The sequence below is a fragment of the Pongo abelii genome, chromosome 2 (genome assembly GCF_028885655.2).
Source record: "Pongo abelii isolate AG06213 chromosome 2, NHGRI_mPonAbe1-v2.0_pri, whole genome shotgun sequence".
NCBI classification, from domain to species: domain Eukaryota; kingdom Metazoa; phylum Chordata; class Mammalia; order Primates; family Hominidae; genus Pongo; species Pongo abelii.
The window spans coordinates 26,099,649-26,120,145 of NC_085928.1; the positions used below are offsets into that span (position 1 = coordinate 26,099,649).

The 20,497-nt window shown below is 39.4% G+C and overlaps 1 protein-coding gene across 4 annotated transcripts in view; it reads right to left on the bottom strand.

Annotated features, from left to right (window-relative positions):
* The window catches only part of TMPRSS7 (transmembrane serine protease 7), a 43,543-nt gene extending 26,452 nt beyond the window's left edge, over window positions 1-17,091 (bottom strand). The window contains exons 1-8 of one of the 4 annotated variants that reach the window (XM_054551530.2): window positions 16,787-17,091; window positions 12,968-13,098; window positions 10,702-10,769; window positions 9,055-9,248; window positions 7,983-8,021; window positions 7,028-7,256; window positions 5,027-5,157; window positions 4,215-4,327 (exon numbers count right to left, since the gene is read on the bottom strand). In XM_054551530.2, coding sequence (XP_054407505.2) covers window positions 4,215-4,327; window positions 5,027-5,157; window positions 7,028-7,256; window positions 7,983-8,021; window positions 9,055-9,248; window positions 10,702-10,769; window positions 12,968-13,060 — 867 coding nt within the window. In that variant the 5' untranslated portion in view covers window positions 13,061-13,098; window positions 16,787-17,091. Of the gene's footprint in view, window positions 1-4,214; window positions 4,328-5,026; window positions 5,158-7,027; window positions 7,257-7,982; window positions 8,022-9,054; window positions 9,249-10,701; window positions 10,770-11,954; window positions 12,065-12,967; window positions 13,099-16,786 lie in introns of those variants that run through there. The other 3 variants (XM_054551528.2, XM_063721775.1, XM_054551529.2) reach the window with 3 other exon arrangements.
* Between the last annotated feature and the right edge of the window lie 3,406 nt (window positions 17,092-20,497).

Here is a 20,497-nt window from a genome sequence, read left to right on the forward strand (position 1 = left end):
TGAGAACACATATCAATTTTTTTAAGTCTTCTCATCTGGTTATTTCTTCACATAAAAAATATGCAAACTGGCCGGGTGCAGTGGCTCACGCCTGTAATCCCAGCACTTTGGGAGGCCGAGGAGGGAGGATCACGAGGTCAGGAGATCGAGACCATCCTGGCTAACACGGTGAAACCCCGTCTCTACTAAAAATAGAAAAAATTAGCCAGGCTTGGTGGCGGGCGCCTGTAGTCCCAGCTACTCGGGAGGCTGAGGCAGGAGAATGGTGTGAACCTGGGAGGTGGAGCTTGCAGTGAGCCGAGGTGTGCCACTGCACTCCAGCCTGGGCGACAGAGCAAGACTCTGTCTCAAAAAAAAAAAAAAAAATGCAAACGGAGAGATAGTAAATATGTTAAGTAACTAATGTAAATCTTATAATGTAAGAACATCTTGCAGTGCAATCGTCTACAAGAAGCTCAGTTAGGCATTTTCACTATATTCCACAGCTTCAAAATAAAAATGGATTCATATGCAACACTACCTTCCAATCCACAGAGTTCCTCCATAGTGAAAAGAAATGAGTCCCCTTGCACACTGATTCCACTAACACAGAATTGCACACAATTCTACATTTGTATACAGATTGGCCAAGAGACATTACTTATATTAACCTGCTTGACAAACAGAGGGGTGACATTTAGTTTCACAGTGCATTGCAAGCTATTTCAACAAATGAACAAAAAAATAAGCCCGCTATTATATGTTCTGTGTTCTCTGTTTCTGTTCCCTATCCTCCGCCTTCGCGTTGGGACTGTAATATTTAAATATTTCTCTAGTCAGTGATGGTGATAGGATGCAGGAGGACTTATCTTTCAGCCCACCCCTAATTTGCTAGTGGTCGTGTGTACACAACCCAAGAACCCACCTCAGATGAGCAGTGAAAGTTTCTGTGGTAAAACTGCTTGCATATTTCCTTCACAGAAGCAGGGAACAGGGCTCCCTTCTGGGAAATCTTGTGCATTTCCTAAGTGGTATAAGGAGGTGACTTACGTGGCCCGTAAAAATCCGTGCTTATGCCCGGCGGACCTAAATTGGATGGTGCTGTGCTGATGACTTTTGTGATAAAACAATTCAAAGCACTGCTCCATTTTCCTTTTCTAAGATTCTATAACAAAATGTATTGGAATACAAAAAAAGAAGGGAGGAGGTAAATGTTCAGCTAAGTGATTGTTAAGAAACATAGGGAAGCAGAACATCTTTAGAAACCCAGAAAAGGAGAAGGGGCTAAATGTATTTATGATTCCTTCTAGTCCTACCTGGGTCACTTTCTGTTTGAGTGATCCCTAGCAAATGTTTCAACCTGTCTCTTTTTCTGTACCTATAAAATGTGCTAAGAATATGTCTTCTATATTAGAGGTGTGTTTTGAAGGGCAAATAAAAATATGTTGCCAAAAATACTGAAGTGCTAAACAAATATAGACAACATAATATAAACTCAACACCCTTTTTTGGTTGTACTTATTTGTTCCTTCTTCCCCTGTAGTCTGTAAGCTCCATGAGAACAAGAACTTTATCTTGCTACTAGGCATCCCCATATAGAGCCTGACACATGGCAGACATTTAATAAGCATTGTTGAGTGGACAAGAGAGCTTGAGAGAAGAATCTTTTAAGCTGTAGCAGGAGTTAATCTTTCTCAAATAAATAAGACCTTAAAGATCAGCTGAAAGTGAGTTTGCAAAGGGGGTTGGTTGCTCTTCAGTAAATTTCAAAATGGGACCAGACACTAAGATGGATTGAGGAGAATATAAACTAACTTTTGGGTAAAAAACTTTTATCGTGATGAGTCAATATTTTTGTTACTTAAGTCATCTAGTTCTTATTTTTTTAATAAATTCAAAGCTATTTTACAGGTGAAAAAAAGTCAATTTTACACTGATTTCCATTCACAGTAACATGCCCTCATGTTTTCAAAGCTTTCTGAAAAGGAACAGCTTTATTTAACCTCTACACTGAGGAGGACAAACTTGCTGAGAGATGACAACAGCTAACATGTTTGTCCTGGTGTTTCCTGCCTCGTTTCTCCCATTCCTCACTTGCCCACTGGGATGCTCTTTTTCTTATAAAGAGTTTTTTTTTTTTCTTCAGTATTTCTCACCCCCAACCCCTAGCAAAACAGTAAATGATCCATATTCTTATTCACACCCTGACTAAAAGTCCCAACAAAGTTTTAAAATTTTCATTTTAAGGCTATGGATTATTAAGAAGTCAACCTTTATTTTATCTCAAAGGAATTTCAAACATTTGACAGAGCTTTTGAGAATGGCACTGTCTTTTTCTGCTATCACACAAGCTCAAGAAGGTTAATCTGCTTTGTGGAGAGACTGAAGAAATGGAGATTTGTTTCGTTTCCCTCTTCCTTCCCTAACCCTTTCTTTCATCTCCTCTTTTCCTCTTCTTCTCAGACTCACTGCTTATCTGAGGCCCTGCATTTCTGCTGCCCTGAAGCCTTGAGAATGTGGCAGTGAGCAAGGGTCCAGCACCTTTATCTCTTAATTACTTTGGAAATATTAGTAATAATGATTTTTTTTTAATTTAAGGATACATGCCATCAGGGTATTGACACCAACTTACGGGTTTGGGTAGAGTAATGAAATTATTTTAACTATTTAACTATTATGATCATGCACAAAAAAAATATATGCATCAAGCACCCTCCTGCCTCAGAGTCCCTGGCTCAGCTGTTCTCTTTTCCTGCAACATTCTTATCCTGGGATTCACAAGGTTAATTCTGTCATCTTTCAGGTTTATCTGCAAATGTCCTCTTGTCAGCAAGACTTTCCCTGACCATCCTATTTAAGATAACAAACACCTAACTTGCTATGCTTCATATCTCCCACCCTCAACTCAAGCTATAGAGCCCCCTTCCCTGCTTTATTTTTCTCCACAGCATTTTACCATTACAAGACATATTATGCGTATTTAACTTGTTTGTTTATTACTTGCCTTCCCCTACTGGAAGGTAAGCTCCATGAGAGCAGGGCTGCTCCTCTGTGTGTGTGTCTGATTTCATGGATCCCCAGTGTCTGGAATCGTGCCTGAGTACCTGGCCCATAGTAGTCATTCAATAATATGTTAAATAAACGCAAACAACATACTGCTTGCCACTTATATCTAATTCATCTAATTGCTATGCCACACAATAATGAGTTTATATGTATATCCTGAATAAAAAGGTGACACTTTGCCCTGTCTCCATGTGATATTATAGGTGGAGAAAGAAAAAACAGTTTACTAAGATTTTTTTTACAAAAAGCATAAATGCCCTATCTAGCACCAGAGGGAGAGATAGATAGATAGGTAACAGAGATAGATGATAGATAGATAGATAGATAGATAGATAGATAGATAGATAGATAAATAGAAAGATAGATAGATAGATGAGATAGGTAGATAGATAGATAGATAGATAGATAGATAGATAGATAGATAGACAGATATTTCGTATACATTTGTACTCTGGTTTGCTTATACCACTGAAATATAATAGAGTTGTCCCTTAGTACCTGTGGAGGATTGGTTCCAGGAACCCTACAGATATCAAAATTCTCAGATACTGAAGTATCTTATATAAAATTGTGTAGTATTTGCATGTAATCTATGCACATCCTCTCCTATACTTTAAATAATCTCTAGATTACTTATAATACCTAATACAATTATATTCTATATAAATAGTTGTTATATTGTATTGTTTTTTATTTGTATTATTGTTTATTGTTGTATTTTATTGTGTGTGTTTGTAAAATTTTTTGATCTGTGACTGGTTTAATCCATGGATGCCAAACCTGCAGATACAGAGGGCTCACTGTATTGCCTAATCCAATTTATTATTTTATCATTATTCCTATTACAATGCTGGTGATGAAGTAATTAAAAATTGATAAATGTGCTCTATCATAATACAATAATTGTTTGAACCTTCAACAATGCCTTTGCATTTTCAATACCAACAAAATAAATTTGAGAAAAAAGCCCCAGTCTGCTAAGAGTAGTTCATTTGTGGGCAGAGGGTTGAAATTACAGAAAAATGTTGCACTCTAAATAATATATTTCAATAATACTGAAATTTTATAAAATTAAGCAATATTCTTTTGTAATTAAAAAATTAATGAAATTCATGCTATTAAAAATAGAGCAGTAATATTTTTCTAAGACACTGGTAGAACTAGGCTACCTGAAATTTCCAGGTACACTTGCATTTTGGAGGATAGTAGCTCGGGTAATATGGGCTTGAAATTTTCCCTTCAAAGCCAGTGATGTCTTTGACCAACACTGTGTTTTCACACTCTGGAAAAGATACCCAGTGACACACAATGATTTGCAGCTGTGAGATTATGGAAAAATACACTTCATACATTTCTTTAATTACTAATGCACACTTCCTTGATTGACAAGCTTTATACATTTCTTAAACTTTGGGTTTTTTTTTTTTTTTTTTCAGAAGAAAGAAATACCACCCTACAGATGTATAGCTAAAATGCTTATTCTCTAATTCTATATTTGTTTTCACATCATATGTTTTGGCTGCAGATCTGCAAGATGCTATTACTCTCTTTAAAAACATAGTTCTGAACTCAGAGACACCAGCAACAGCTGAACAGCAATCCCTCCTCAGAGGCCTGAGTTCCATCCCTCATATTCCCTCCTGTAAGCTCTAAACTGTAATAATCTCAACCTCTTTCCTTTGTTCACCCAGCCCTAGGGATGATAGTTACTTTCTGCACATGTTACATTCATGATACATTTCTCTTCTTGTCCTTTTGGCCTTTTGAGTAACCTTATTAACACCTTTATATGAAGTTAATAGTTCTTACAGAATTCATTCTGTCCAAATACCTAATATGGTCTCTCTCTTCTGAGTGGACCCTTATTCAGAGTCCCAGGCTAATACAATGAATATTACAACACAGCCTTCAGAAAGATAAGAACAGGCTATCATAACAGATACTTCTAAAAGTGACTTCTCCATAATTGAGGAAGACTTACTTTGTTCTGGAATGACCTCAAAATATGCCTGGATTCCTGAGAGCCTCCGTATATGAGGAGACTTAAATGTCACCAACATGAGATTATTTGTAGAAACAAATGACATTAATGTTCTTGTGGGTTCACAAATTCTGAAAGCAGATAATAAAACAAAAGTACATGAATAATACGTTATTTGAGAAATGGGTCTCCATTCAAAACGATTCCACACATTTCTTGGGCCATCCATTCAATCAATCCACTCAGTTCTTGGGAATCTCTCCCAACCAGATCCTCATCCATTAATAGCCACAGAGCACTACAGAGCCAGAAAAGGTAGATACATTTTTGTGTAGGAACCTCTACCAGAGAATTCTCAGGGATGGCTGTCACTGTATGCTCCTTGGGCAGAAATACAGTATAAAAGTAGTGTATCTAATGGCTAAGGTCCTAGACTCTGCTCTAAGGAAAACTGGATTCAAAATTCAGCTCCATCACTTAAATGGATGAAAGATGCCAGGCTTAAATCTTTGTAAGCACCAGTTTCTCTTCTATGCAATGGTAGTGTTACCAGAAAAAAGGCCATGTGAGTTGTCCAGGTCCTTGGCATTTTAAACAAACAACTGAACAAAATGCACAAAGCAACAAAGGAATGAAACACAAAAATGAGAAAGGAAAGCAAGGATTTATTAAAGCACTCCACAGGGTGGGAGTGGGCCAGACCAAGCGGCTCAAGGGCCCAGTTACAAAGTATTCTGGGTTTTAAGTACTCCTTGGGAGGTCCCTATCAGCTACCCCTTATCTCAATGAAGGGTTTGGCCCATGGCTAATTAAAGGCTGAGGTGAATTGGTGCAGTATGCAGATGAAGGGATGGCCCGGGCTTGACCCCCAGCCAATCCAAGGTGCTTTCTCTTTCCACCTGAGACGTGGCGGAAGCGGTAGGGTTGTAGAGTGATGGGGCTTTTCCTTTTAGTTTAGCTTTAGGAAGTTTGTGTTAATTGACCTTAGGTTCCCTGCCCCCAGATCTTCTTGTTTCCCCTTGAATCAGCTTTAGGAAGTCAGCACTAATTGGCCTTAAGTTCCCTGCCTTCAGATCCTATTCTCCTGCCTCAGTAGTAATAATAATAGTATGCTCCTCATAGCATTGTGCTGAGGATTAAATGAGATAAGTAAATATGTCTGAAAGGATGAAAAGAAGCTGATAATGATGGAGGGATGGGCATCAGTGGCAAACTTACTTTTCACTGCATATTCTTATATAGTGTTTGAATTTTTAACATGCACATTCATCACCAAAATATAAATACCTGCATACACACATAAAGCATTGTTGCATACATCCATAGACACGGTTAAAAATAATAGGATGATTTATGTACCTTTTTAGCACAGTGAGTAATAATTTCTTAATAAAGCCTAATTAATTATTAGTTTACCAAATATTAAGCACCCATAAATAAATATCTACTATTAAGTTAGAAATACTAGGGTATGTATATGTGTGTGTAATTACACATACATGAATGAAAGGATTTATGCTAAAATATAACAAATTTGTTCTGAATAATGAGGTTGTGAAGTAATTGATACTTTTCCTCTGACCTAATTTTCTACAATAAACATGTGTTATCTTTGTAACAAGAAAAAAAATTTGTTTACTAATGTGATGCAATCATCATAGGATATTTATTCTCACACTGTTGAAATAGTAGACTTCATTTTTATTTCAATAAATGTAAAATTAAACAAAGTATCTGTTATATTTCAGGTATATTGGCTGAAGTTCTTGCTGTACTGACTTTGAGAGTATTTACTACAAGTGGAAAACAAACATTGAGTCTGATAGGCTCTGGCGAGGGTACTAAAGTATAGGGGATATTAAATAGGGCATGGGTCAGTCATTGACCTCATGTGTGCACACAAAAACTGTTTCAAAAAAAAAATCCAGGGGAACACAGATACTGTAAAACAGAGGTTGTAAAAAATCTTTTTACCCGCCAAGAAGAGTACCTGCATCGTACCTGTATAAGATGCTGCTCCGGATGGGCAAAAGGGAGTCGTAAATGGTCAGGGAGTCAGTGACACAGTTGTCGGCTTCGATTTGGATTGACTTGATTGAGAGACGAATCAGGTAGCCCACTATGGCCACCAGCTTGAAGTGACACATCAGCCTCCCTGAGGTTGCAGAAATCTCCAGCGGGTAGTGGAGAGACAGATGCTCTGCATAGAAGTACTGAGAGCAGCCTTTGTCTGTGGAGACAGCACCATTTTCCTTTCTTTTCTTTTTTTTAGGAATGACTTTTATAAAAAGAGAAAACTTTATAGAAAAGTAAAGGGCAAAAGAGGTCATGTGAAGGACATATGGCCAGCCTAGGTCCACTCCCCTGCCTTCTGGTAACAGCTCTGCATTTCGCCTTTAGAAACTACCCGCACTCTTGTCTATATAGTTTGGTTGGGGTTAAACTCACCCCTAGTTTCAGAGGTGGGCACATAACCCAGGCTGGCCAATCAGAGTCAAAGAAGTCATTTCAAGAACAGGCATGTCAGTCAATCCAGACAATGAGAGTCAACCCCAGGACTTCTGCAAGAGCAATCAGGAAATACGTGGAGGTGGTTTTCACCATGGTTTAGAAAATGATAAATTATAAGTTTGGATCTGCTTGGTGGTCCTTGTTACAACCACCGTGGAAGAGCACACTTGATAACGAAGCCTCCATAGAAGTAGGCAGAGATGCAGAGTTCTGATGATATTTTTATTTTAGATCCTAGACTCAACCATGACTAACACCAGCACACTCCATGTATGTCCCACTTACATGAGCCAGTCAAGTTTCTTTTGTGCTTAAGGCAGTTTGAATGCATTTCTGTCACTTGCAATTAAAAGAGCACTAACAAATACCATCAATTAGAAAATGAAAATTATAGCCAAAAACAATATTAACGTGGGGGGAGGGGGAACCACATGAAAGAATTTACCAGATCCTATGGTTGACGAGTAATCAGATCGAAGCCCAGCTGCATTGAAAAAGCACATGAGAAGAGACCGAATCCTATCATTTCATTTCGTTAGAATTTTGCTTAGTAAAAATTATTTTCCGTCCTTCTTTAAAAGCAATCAAACACATCTGGGATTTACTTTAAAATAATCCAGTGAGGAGGAGGTATTTGTTTAGGTATTTAGAGATCAAATAGCGTAGTCGTGAGTGAGTTGATAGTTGTCGAAGCTGAGTAAAGGGTGAATGAGAGTTCACTACACTACTCTCTTTACTTTTGTATCCTTGAAATTGTACTTGCAAGTTTCAAATATTTTCAAAGGTAAGAAAGCAACCAAACAAATATGGTATTAGTCCTATATATGAAATAGTACATGGGATACAGAATTTTCTGAGATTTTTCATTTATTTAACAAATATTTGTCAGCCACCTACCATATGCCTAGTGTATGTGTGTGTGTATATAATATAGATACTTAAATATTTTTTAAATACACATAAATTTATAATATATTTATAACATGTTCATGTATGTATTTTATATAAAAATTTAAATCAAAACAGAAAACTGCATAAATTTTGAGTTATGCAATCATTAAACCATTTTATTATCAAGGCAAACAATGAGATTTGCATTTGGGGCTATGAAGCAAGCTGTTTTGGAGTGTTGGACAACATTACGCAGTAAAGGGACAGTTCTGTCTGGGCAAGTAAAGTAACAAGATAAACCTACGCAAAATTCTTTCTTGTCTAGGGCTTCGTTCTTTGGGGACTTAGTTTGACGATGCATGACCTGAAGAAAGGTAGGTAGAGGTACACAGTAATACATTCAATTTCATATGTATATTGTCCCCAAATCTATTGTTCAATCGCTGTATACAACATTTAGCAATTTCCTTTACTAACATAGCTCCAATGTCTTCAGTTAATCCTGCGCTACTGGGATTGTGGGATAATCCCACATTGTAATGCTTCATTACAATGTTGACTGTAATCATGGCAAGTATCACGAGTGCGCAGGAAGGAATGCTAAAGGAAAATTACCCAACAATCACCATTTAGTACCACAGAGTCCATGTCCACAGCCAGACCCTGCAAGCTCCCCACAGAGGTCCGGTTTATGATGCTTGTCTGGATGGAGTCTTTCAAGATGGCGGCCACACAGTCTTCACAGAAGATGTGGCCATTGGCTCGTTGCATGACAAACACAATCCAAAAGTGGACAAGGAGGCCACCTTTGTTGTTGCTGCTATAACGAAAAAAGAGAGATCGTCAGGGACCTCACAGGACTTTACAGAGAGGAAGTACCCAGCTGATAGATTCAAGGTAAGGCCAGTGAGCACATCCTTCAACTGAAGCTAGCTCCCTTCTTTAGGTAGTCATTGACATCTGTTATGAAGATTGGCAAAGGACAGCATCACGTTATATGTATTCAGACTATAGTGTTGGATTCTAATCTAAAACCATTACTGTATAGTTGCGTCTCCATGGAGAATATGCTATTTCTATGGATATCAATCAGTATTCAATGCCATTAAAATTTAAAACCATGGCTGGGCGCCGTGGCTCACGCCTGTAATCCCAGCACTTTGGGAGGCTGAGGCAGGCAGATCACCTGAGGTCAGGAGTTCAAGACCAGCCTGACTAACACGGTGAAACCCTGTCTCTACTAAAACTACAAAAATTAGCCGGGCATACTGGCAGGTGCCTGTAATCACAGCTACTCGGGAGGCTGAAGCAGGAGAATCGCTTGAACCCGGGAGGCAGATGTTGTAGTGAGCTGAGATTGTGCCATTGTACTCCAGCCTGGGCAACAGAGCGAGACTCTGTCTCAAAAAAAAAAAAAATTAAAACCATTATAATGTTTGATACTCTGCCATGTCTGGGGACTGTGCTAAATCTGCTTTATCCCATTTAATCTTATGAGAAAGTCCTATTATTATTCCAATTTTATAGGTGAGAAAACTGAAGCCAAATACAACTCCAAGTCACATAGCTAGTAGCAGATGCAGTAATTAAGCCCAACTTGGTTTCGAGTCTGCCCCCAGAGCCTGAGCTCCTAATGGCATAAATACTGCCATGTTTTATGAAAGGAACATAACAGGGCCTTCTGCAGTAAATGACTTGGGAAATGGAAGGTTAAGGAAACTAATCAAGTTGCTATACTCCAAGGCTTCTCAGTGCTTTGAATATGTCAAAGTGGATTGTGGATTGTGAATCTCTGCAGATACATTGGGAGTGGGTGGGGGTGGGATATAATATATGGTGCACAATTTTTTCTAAAAATTATTTGACCATGAATCCCCTTTTTTCTCAGAAGATCTCTAGTGACCAGTTTTTCACTGAACATTAAGAAATCATGGTCTGTGCTTTATTTTTGCCTCCACCCTCCACCCAATATGATAGACAAGTTTATGGCAATTTTGCACAGCAGCACTGCTATAGGGGTTCAGGATTCTAGCTATGGGGAGAAGGTTGGGATTTGGTGGATAAAGAGCAAAAACACATCATGAAAGCAGGGCAGTGAGTTGAGTCACTACCTGTGCTAATACAGTATGAATCCCCAACCACCTCCAAGAAGTTACTTGGAGAAGTTACTTGGAGAAGTTACTTGGGAATGGTGGAATCTCAGCCTTTTCATAGCCTTGAATGGACTTTAGAACAATGAACACAGAAATCTGAAAACAAGGGACATGGATTACCTGACATCTGCAACAACAGACTGCTCATAAAATTTGGAGAAGGCAGATGTTGTATAAACCAGGTTTATCTGAAAAATAATAGTTGAGGTATCTGAAGTATTTCATACTTGACTTCCTTTTACAGTATCTTAAATGTTGTAGGCCCAAGCTCTGACAGCCAGCAAGAAGAAGTGCAAGCCTCAAAATAAAGGCTCCTAACTCCACACCCAGACATTATTTCTTGAATTCAAATAAATTCTTCCCGCAACAATCTTGAGTGACTTACTTTCATTCTGCTATCTGTGAAAAATCAGTGACCCTCAGTCATTTATTGCTCTCTTTAAACTCAAACTTAACTTCTGTATTCCACCCACTGCAAAGGTTAATTTTCTCCACAGTTAACAAATCAAACTCATTTAAGCACATTTTCATAGTACAGTATCTGACCCAACGTCTTTTCTATCAGTGCACCAGCGTGGACTATATTCTTAAGAACACATTCTCACATTAGCCACTAGGGGGCAAGTGGTACCCACAGCCAGGTCTACCAGCCCCTTCAGAACAAACTCTAGGGAAGGGCCCCAGCCCTTTTAAAACTTCATAATTGGATCTCAAAGGAGAGCTCTATTTCAATCGATTTACCTTCTTGGCCCTCACCTAGCATTTCTAAAACCAAACTCACTCTCTTCTCCCAAGTCATTGTCTCTAGTATTCCCCTTCCTACATAATTTGAAAACCACCTACATAATTGCCCAAGATTAAAAAACAAAAAAATTTAACCCTTAGAAATTATGAAGTGTAGTGGAAACAATATAAGCTGTGAAATTTAAATTCACTGTGCAACACAGAACATGTTGCCTAAACCTGTTTAGGCAGGATTTTTTTTTTCTTTTTCTTTTTCACCTATAAAGTGGTAATCGAAACACTCCCACCTCCTTGGGATAACTTGAGAAATAATTGGTATACAGTCATATGCCACATGACATTTTGGTCAATGACAGACCACATATATGACAGTAGTCCCATAAGATTATGATGGAGCTGAGCAACTCTTATCATCTAGTGATTTGTGTTACAACTGCCTACGCTGTTCAGTACAGTAACATGCCGTCCAGGTTTGTGGCTTAGGAGCGTACCATCTAGCCTGGGTGTGTAGTAGGCCATTCCAGCTATGTATGTGTACACACACTCTATGATGTCTTTACAACAGTATCTCCATTGTTAAGCGACACAGGACTGTATAAATATTAGAGGCAAAGGGTTTAGTGACGTACCCGGTATATAGCAGGCATTCAATAAGTAAAAGCTGCTCTGAGCACTATTGTCTTTGATGTGCTCTCTCTCTCACCACCTTTCCTCCTTCTACACAGCCAGTCATTGTGTCAAGGTCATCACTATGACAACCCTCTCCAGTACCGTGGAAATACAAATTGACAGCAACGTTCTAGTTGGTAATATGTGCCAAGAGCCATGAATAGATACTTTTCTATTTGTCCAAGTAATTATGCTTTTAGGAAATCACCTAAGGAAGTAATCGGAGATACTCACAAAGAATGTGGCAGTTTTGCTGTCACATTATCTACAGCAAAAATTGGGAACAGCCTAAACATCCAATAAATAGGGATTTGCTAACTTTGAAGCTATTGTAACTTACATTTTTTTAAGGAAGATTTACTTGCATAGAAACATGCAATAGCATGCTAAGATAAAATGTTAGTTTATAAAACTGAATATAATATTCCAATATTGCACTATTCTCTATGTCTGTGTATTTCAGAATAAAAAGGGGCTTTATCTCTGGTGATGACGTTAAAGAAGATGTTAGTTTTTAAAACATAATCATCTGGATTTTGCTAATTTTTATAATAAATATGTATTAGTTCTATAATGAAAAAGTTTTTTTTTTACAATGAAGAGATTGCCAGTGCATCAAGGTTGAAATAAATGTGTACAATAATGGAATTAATCGGTATGCATCTAACTTCAGAACTGGAAGGTATTTTAAAGGTCATCTGATTCCAATTCTTTTATTTTACGGTTGAGAAAAACTGAAGCTGAGAGAGCCAATCTTTTTTTTATGTTGAAGCATGGGGGCAGGGGGAGAAATTCTATCTTATAGCCAAGATGTGCTAAATTTCATGTTTTCTTCTGACACCTTCCTTTGTCTACCCTGCCCTCTACTTGCCTAAACCCTGCTCACCTGTGACACTTGTGGTCCCCTCCAGCTTCATCCCCCACCTCCCCGCAAACCCACTCTACCCTAATCCCCTCTACCCCATCGCCTCACCACTTGCTGCACAGTCCGTGCCACTGAAAGAAATTCCCTGGACTCCTTTTGTCGGTATTCAGGAATAAACTCAATGTTGGTGACGCGAAACATCCCAGCAAAGTAAAAAGCATCTTTGCTTTCTGTCTTACCTGTAAAATAGGAGAGAACGAGATTAGGAGGCTTTCCCATCTGTGTGGCAGTAAGGAATTGTCTGAGCTATGTCAGTATGAGGCTCCTAAAATAATTTTATTTTAGGAAGCTACATACTAACTGGTTCAGAGCCTGTGAAGTTTTAAATGTAGGTAACAACATCTATTTCATCAGCAGCAAATAACCATATCTCAGAATATTCCTTCTATCCACTCTGGCAAATACTTAAGAGCAAGATTAAAAGGATCTCATGGCCCTTGTGTATTACTTTTCTGTGGCCCATATGTACCCTGCTTTATCATAATTTCTCTTTGTCTCCTTTATGGGCTCTCTGAAGGAATAAACAGTAATTTATTTTTATTCCTCAGCCCCTAATGCAGGGAGTGCCTGGCTTAGCTGTGAAGCTCAATAAACATATGAGGGAAGGAAGGGAGGGACAAAGTGGGTAGAGGGGGAGAGAAAGGGAGAAAGAAAGAGTGAGAAAGGGAGAAAGAAAGAGTGAGAAAGGGAGAAAGAAAGAGTGAGAAAGAGAGAGAGAGAATATTTCCTCTTAGCACAAGGCCCAGCACATGGAAATGCTAAATAAATGATGGCTGAATTAAAAAGAAGTTGCAACCGCTGTGAGTGATAGGAAACAGCTTCCCTTCTAAGATCCATTCAAGGTCACTTTAGCCCCAGGAAGTGTAGGGAGGCTGGGGACGGGAGGAGGCAGCATGGGGTAAGGGGCAGAAGGATTGAACTCCTGTCCTTGATTTGTTTTTTCAGGTAATGTGACCTTGGACTGATCACCTTGCCTCTAGGCTGACCATATAAAACAACAGTTGGTTTTTGGTTTTTGGTTTTTTAAATTTTTATCAGGGAAGTGCTTCCTAGATTTCTTTCTTTTTTTTTTTTTTTTTTTTTTTTCCGATTGCAGACTCTAAAATTCAAATGAAAGCTATGACTGCTTTCCAGAAGCTCATGCATCCTTCTCATATCGGTAACAACAACCGATATGAGAATGTATCTCTACAGTCAGAACAACAACCATATAAGAAAGATCAATTAATTTAGCATTAAATCAGACTATATTTACCTAACTCTTCAGTTCAGCCTAATGTACAAGATCCTCCGTAGTCTCCCTGTTTACCTGTCTCTCTGTCTACCTCCTTTTTCAAGGCCACCCTCCGTGCCCAGATTTCATGTATCAAGACTAACCTGTTTTCTATTGAAAAATTCTTACTTGTCCTTACCAGTCTCCCTTTGCTTGTACTGATCTGTTTCCATGAAGTGGCCTTCTCTGATTTTTATAAGCCAACAAACTACATCTGCACAAGGATGTTCTAAAACTTTATATAAAAATGCTAGGACAGTGCAAATGTGTCAGCTGGGGAACAGCAGAGAAACCACGGCAAATAACCTGCTTTGTTCCGGGTTGGGGTTGTGTGTGTTTGTCTTAATGGCCCATTGACTTGACTTCCCCACCAGTTTCCTCAAGGACAGAGATCTTTTGCTCACCACTCTGCTCCCATGCCTACCCCAGGACGCAACGCATAATGAGCAGTCTCAAGATGCATCAAATGAACGCTCAGGAGCCAGTTCATGGACCCTTCTCTGGATGCCATCCCTGGGCAATTTGGATGTCTTTCTTCTGTCATCACAAGATAATCACTTAAGCAAAAAAACTCACACCTTCTCTCTAGCACTGAACTCTGAACTTTTTGAAAGTAGAAAATGCATCTGTGAGCTTTCTGAAGGTAGGAGATGCATCATGGTGTGTTTGATGCCCTACATTCTGCCAAGCAAATCACAAGTGATCAATTTATGTGCACATAAGTGACCTGAACCGTTCAAGACAGTATTCCTTCACTCTTTGCCTGAAAGTCTTCCCTTCCAATCAGATTTTCATATCTCTGAGAGTACATCTAGGAAAACTGTTTCTCTACCCATAACACTTCCGTCACTAAATGTGGGGGTGGGGGCGGGGGTTCCGCACACCAAGCAATTCTCCAATTCATTGCAGACACCAACTGGATGTCCAATGATTCAATTCAATTCTGACAGCAGCTACCAAGAGTTCATGTCAGACCCCAAAGGTTAAAGGCACATTCTTACTAGACCACCTCCCAATGCAGATCCCAATCAGAAGTAGTAGGTCCCCAGGCTACCCACACTGCTGTCCAAACTGGCTACAAATTGGCCGTTCTCATAAAGCCCTCAGGTTTCACAATTTGCTAAAATGACTCACAGAACTCAGAGAAACACTTTACTTACTATTACTTCTTTATTATAAAGGATACAAATGAGCAGCCAGATGAAGAAGTACCTAGAGCAAGGTCCAGAAGGGTCTCTAGAGTAGGAGCTTCTGTCCCTGTGGAGTTGGAGCATGCCACCCTCCCAGCAACTGGATATGTTCACCAACCTGGAAGCTCCTTGAACCCTGCCATTTAGGGTTTTTACAGAGGTCAGTTTTAAATCATTGTGCATTCATGATTAAGCTCAACCTTTAGCCCCCTCTTGAAAGTTACAATCCTCTAAGCATGTGGTTGGTTTCTCTGGTTACCTAGGGGCTTTCAGCCACCAGTCACTTCGTTAACACACAAAAAGACATTCTTAGAAGCTCTGTGATAGGATCTAAGGACTACAATCAAATATTATAACCAAATGTATGTATATAAAACAAAAGATGCTCCTATCACTCCTATCATTCAGGAAGTTACAGAATGTTAGAAGCTCTGAGCCAGAAATCTAAGGCACAGAATAACTACATATTTCACATTGTATCATGGTGCATGATTTTGTATCAAATATATTAACATGTATAGATGGCAACTCCGATACAAGTCAACAAAGGCTATACTTGCAGTGTTGCATAAGTGAGAACTCTATAGGAAAGGGCTTAGTTATGACACCTGTCCAAAGGGATTAGTCAGATCAACAAACACGTAATAACAGAGGAGAGAAAGATGCATGTGCAAAATGGAGCTCAGGGAGCCGGAAATTCAAGGTTGCCTAGAAACAGGTGGTGGGTGGAATGAGGAAATGAAACAGCTTAGCATTCCGTTAATTTTTTTAAAGCTACAAATGCATTACATTTCTGAACTAGTCAAAATCTCCTGAGCATCCTTCTCAGCTCTTCCCATCCTGTCCCCAATCTCCTCCTCTTCCTCTCCTATGGGGAGAAAACGGTGTTGGTAAAAAAAAAAGAAATGAGAAAGAGAATTCTGGTTTATGTCTCCTTAAAATGTCAACAGCAGGCCTGGCACCATGGTTCACGCCTGTAATCCTAGCACTTTGGAAGGCCAAGGTGGGAGGATTGCTTGAGTACAGGAGTTTGGGACCAGCCTGGGCATCATAGTGAGAACTCTGTCTCTACAACAAATTTTAAAAATTAGCCCAGGTGTGCTGGCATAGACCTGTGGTCTCAGCTACTCAGGAGGCTGAGGCAGCAGGATTGCTTGAGCCCAGGAGTTCAAGGTTGCAGTGAGCTGTGATTGTGCCACTACACTCCAGCCTGGGTGACAGAGCAAGACCTTGTCTCAAAACAAAATAATAAAAAACCATCAACACCGGTTTTGGAAATGGTGTATCCATATTGGAAAAAGGAAAATCCCATCAGAAATGCCTATGGCAGATTAGGGCTGCATTGCTAATGCTAGACTCACACCCTAAGCCCTAACCCCAAAGAAACACAGATTTTTAACTTACTGATATACAGCCACAGAAGTGTCCAGGCTATGACTGCTAGGGTGAATAAAAATACTGTGAAGAGAATGATTTTATTTTGTACATTCCAAAAGGGAACTTTTTTCTTGGATTGCTTCTTGGGTTTGGCTTTGCCAATGGGTCTTTGTGGTGGTCGTCTTCCTGGCAATGGTAGTCGTCTCCCCGGCAACGGTGGCTGTCTCACTGGCAGCTTCTTTTGGGCACTGACCGCTTGGACTGAGATATTGGATATCTTCAAAAAAAAGAAATAAGATGTGTTACCAAGTAGAAGTAGACAGGATCTTAAATGAAACTACCCAGTCAGGAGATGTTGGTGCTAAAAGGCCTAAGTGTAACTATTTAAGCATTCATATTTATGTAAGTATATCAAATTATTTATGTAAGTATAATAACTTGATTTGCACCAAGTCACAAAATTAAGATCAGATAAACTAGACATTACTGTATACAAACCCTAGTGAAATGGTTTCTATCGGGGGAACCAGCCCCCGATATTTCAATGTAGGTTCTTTTCTATTTTCCCTAAGTGTCAGCTGGTCTGAGAAATAAAGAGAAAGAGTAAAAAAGAGAAATTTTAAAGCTGGGTGTCCGGGGAAGACATCACATGTCAGCAGGTTCCGTGATGCCCCCTCAGCCACAAAACCAGCAAGTTTTTATTAGCGATTTTCAAAGGGGAGGGAATTTATTTAATAAATTCAAATAAATAGGGTGTGGGCCACAGAGATCACGTGCTTCAAAGGCAATAAAATATCACAAGGCAGAAGGTCAGAGCAAGATCACAAGGTCAGGGTGAAACTAGAATTGCTAATGAAGGTCCATGTCCTGCTGGGCACGCTTTGTCATTGATAAACATCTTAGCAGGAAACAGGGTTCAAGAGCAGAGAACCGATCTGACTAGAATTCGCCAGCCTGGAATTTCCTAATCCTAGCAAGCCTGGGGGTCCTGCAGGAGACTAGGGTGTGTTTCATCCCTCATCTGCAACCGCATAAGGCAGACACTCCTAGACGGCTATTTTAGAGGTCTCTTCCTGGGAATGCATTCTTTTCCCAGAGCTGTTATTCCTTACTGGGGAAAGAATTTAGCGATATTTCTCTTACCCATTTTCGGCAATAAGAGAAATATGGCTCTGTCCTGCACGGCTCCCAGGCAGTCAGACCCAGTGGTTATCTCTCTTGTTCCCTGAACATTGCTGTTATCCTGTTCTTTTTTCAAGGCACCCTGATTTCATATTGTTCAAACACACATGCTTTACGAACAATTTGTGCAGTTAACGCGATCATCACAGGGTCCTGAGGCGACATACATCCTCAGTTCACAAAGATGACGGGATTAAGAGATTAAAGTAAAGACAGGCGTAGGAAATTATGAGAGTATTGATTGGGGAAGTGATAAATGTCCATGAGGTCTTCACAATTTGTGTTCAGAGACTGCAGTAAAGACAGGCGTAAGAAATTACGAAAGTATTAATTTGGGGAACCAATAAATGTCCATGAAATCTTCACAATTTGTGTTCTTCTGCCATGGCTTCAGCAGTTCCCTCTGTTCGGGGTCCCTGACTTCCTGCAACAGTTTCTACGTTCTTTCCTCAACTCTCCAACTCTGTTGAATAGCTGCTGTGGAGGAGAGGCCTGAATTTCATGGGGTAAAGTAGATTAGAGGATTTGAAGGTTAGGAGATTAAGGTTAAGATTCTCTGTGGGTAGATTCATGTGTGTACACAGCCCCTTTTTTTTTTGGACAGAGTTTTGCTCTTATTGACCAGGCTGGAGTGCAATGGAGTGATCTTGGCTCACTGCAACCTCCACCTCATGGGTTCTAGCGATTCTCCTGCCTCAGCATCCCAAGTAGCTGGGATTACAGGCACTCACCACCACACCTGGCTAATTCTGTATTTGTAGTAGAGATGGGGTTTCGCCATGTTGGTCAGGCTGGTCTTGAACTCTTGACCTCAGGTGATCCACCCGCCTCGGCCTCCCGAAGTGCTGGGATTCCAGGTGTGAGCCACTATGCCTGTCCACAGTCCTTTTTGTGTATGTGTGTGTTTCACGTTTGTATTATATTGTTTTTCTCTCACAATCAATTAATTCTGGGCTGATGCAGGATTGAAAATAAGAAGATAAGTGAGTTCCCCACAGAAATGAATTGATTTCCTAGTTACAGCTTCATGACTGGGTGGTAGGAAGGAAAAGTAAAGGTGATATGATAATTTGCATAGGGTTGTAGGATAGGAATTAAATATGTTTGTTTTGCCATTGCCAGCCACTGAACTAGTGACTCAGTTTCTCAATTATAAATGAAAGAATTATTTAAAAGTAAATTGAAGAATGAAATAGAACACTCATTAGATTAGAAAATTGTTGGTTTAAGTGTATTGATGTGCATAGTGTTATGTGCTAGAGTAAAAAATACATTATTTAATTGTTTCCCTTCCTCCTCTTTTATTTTCTTGTCTACCCTCTGCTATTTGATGCTGTGAATTCTTTAATAATGTATTCAAGAGTTTAGCTTCATTTAAGGAGCGATTTATACAAGTCAGAGTAACTAAACTCCAGAGACAAAATAGTTTTTAACCACACATTCTTTTAAAGGCAACAATATGGAATGCCAGTGCCAAAGAAATAATCTCTCTTTTGCACCGTCCTTAAGAGTTCTCTCCTTCTCTTTTCTTCTCCCTCACTCTTCTCTTCAAAATTTATGCCCTCCAGTCTTTAATCTTGCCAATTAATGGGATAATACGTGGCCACGTACACTCTGAATTATTCATGGCCCCTTCATTCTTTTTGCCAAACACCTTGTCAACCCCTGGAGTGAAGTGTCGCTTGTATCCTTTCCGGTGAAATTGAACTAGACCAGACATCATTTAATATGGTGTCCTGCAGGAATGAGGATGGGGTTTCTAAAGAGAGAAACATTCCATTGTAGAATGAGTTGACGATGGTATCAAGCTACTTTCAAGTACTCCCCCAAAAGAAATAAAGAAACACGCAGAAATGCCAGTACATGTTGAACTGACAAAGCCAAGTTTGGATCTTTTAAGTGCAGAAACACATTATAGGCAGTCTCAGTTAGCACTGATTAAATTTTAAAATGGAATTTGTGTAGAGATCAGTACAATTTCCCTGGAGTTTTAGAAAAACGGCTACAAATCAATTGCCAAGCAGAGCACTTTATAATAAGCTCACATTTGTAAAACCCATTAATTAACATAAGAAGATAAAATATTTTGTTATTGTTTCCTTTATTTTTATAAGGTCATACAATCTCATTTTACTAACAGGGTCAACAATAAATGGCATTCAAGTAAGAGAAAAAGTTTCTCACCCTGTACTTACTTTCAGGTCAGCAGGTGCGGCTGAAACATCGCTATTTTCTTTGTCCATTATTAGGCGTTTTGTGTGTGATTATCCAGGGGTGTCTCAAAGCCAGTTTTCGCCCCTTTTATGCTCTCTTGAGAAGAATTGAGAGAACCGTCACTGCATTCAAGCTAGCTTTCAGAGGAGTGGAATCAATTTACCTCCACCGGGTTCAGTTCAGAAACTGAAGCCGCCTCATTGCTATATTGTAAATGTTAAAGGGACCTAGCACTCAGCTTTGCACCCCAAACTCAAGGATTCTCAATGTAACTTTCATAGGAGTCAGGCCTCTCAGAGTACAGCCAGCCTCAAGGCAAGGTTTTCTTATAAGAAACACAAT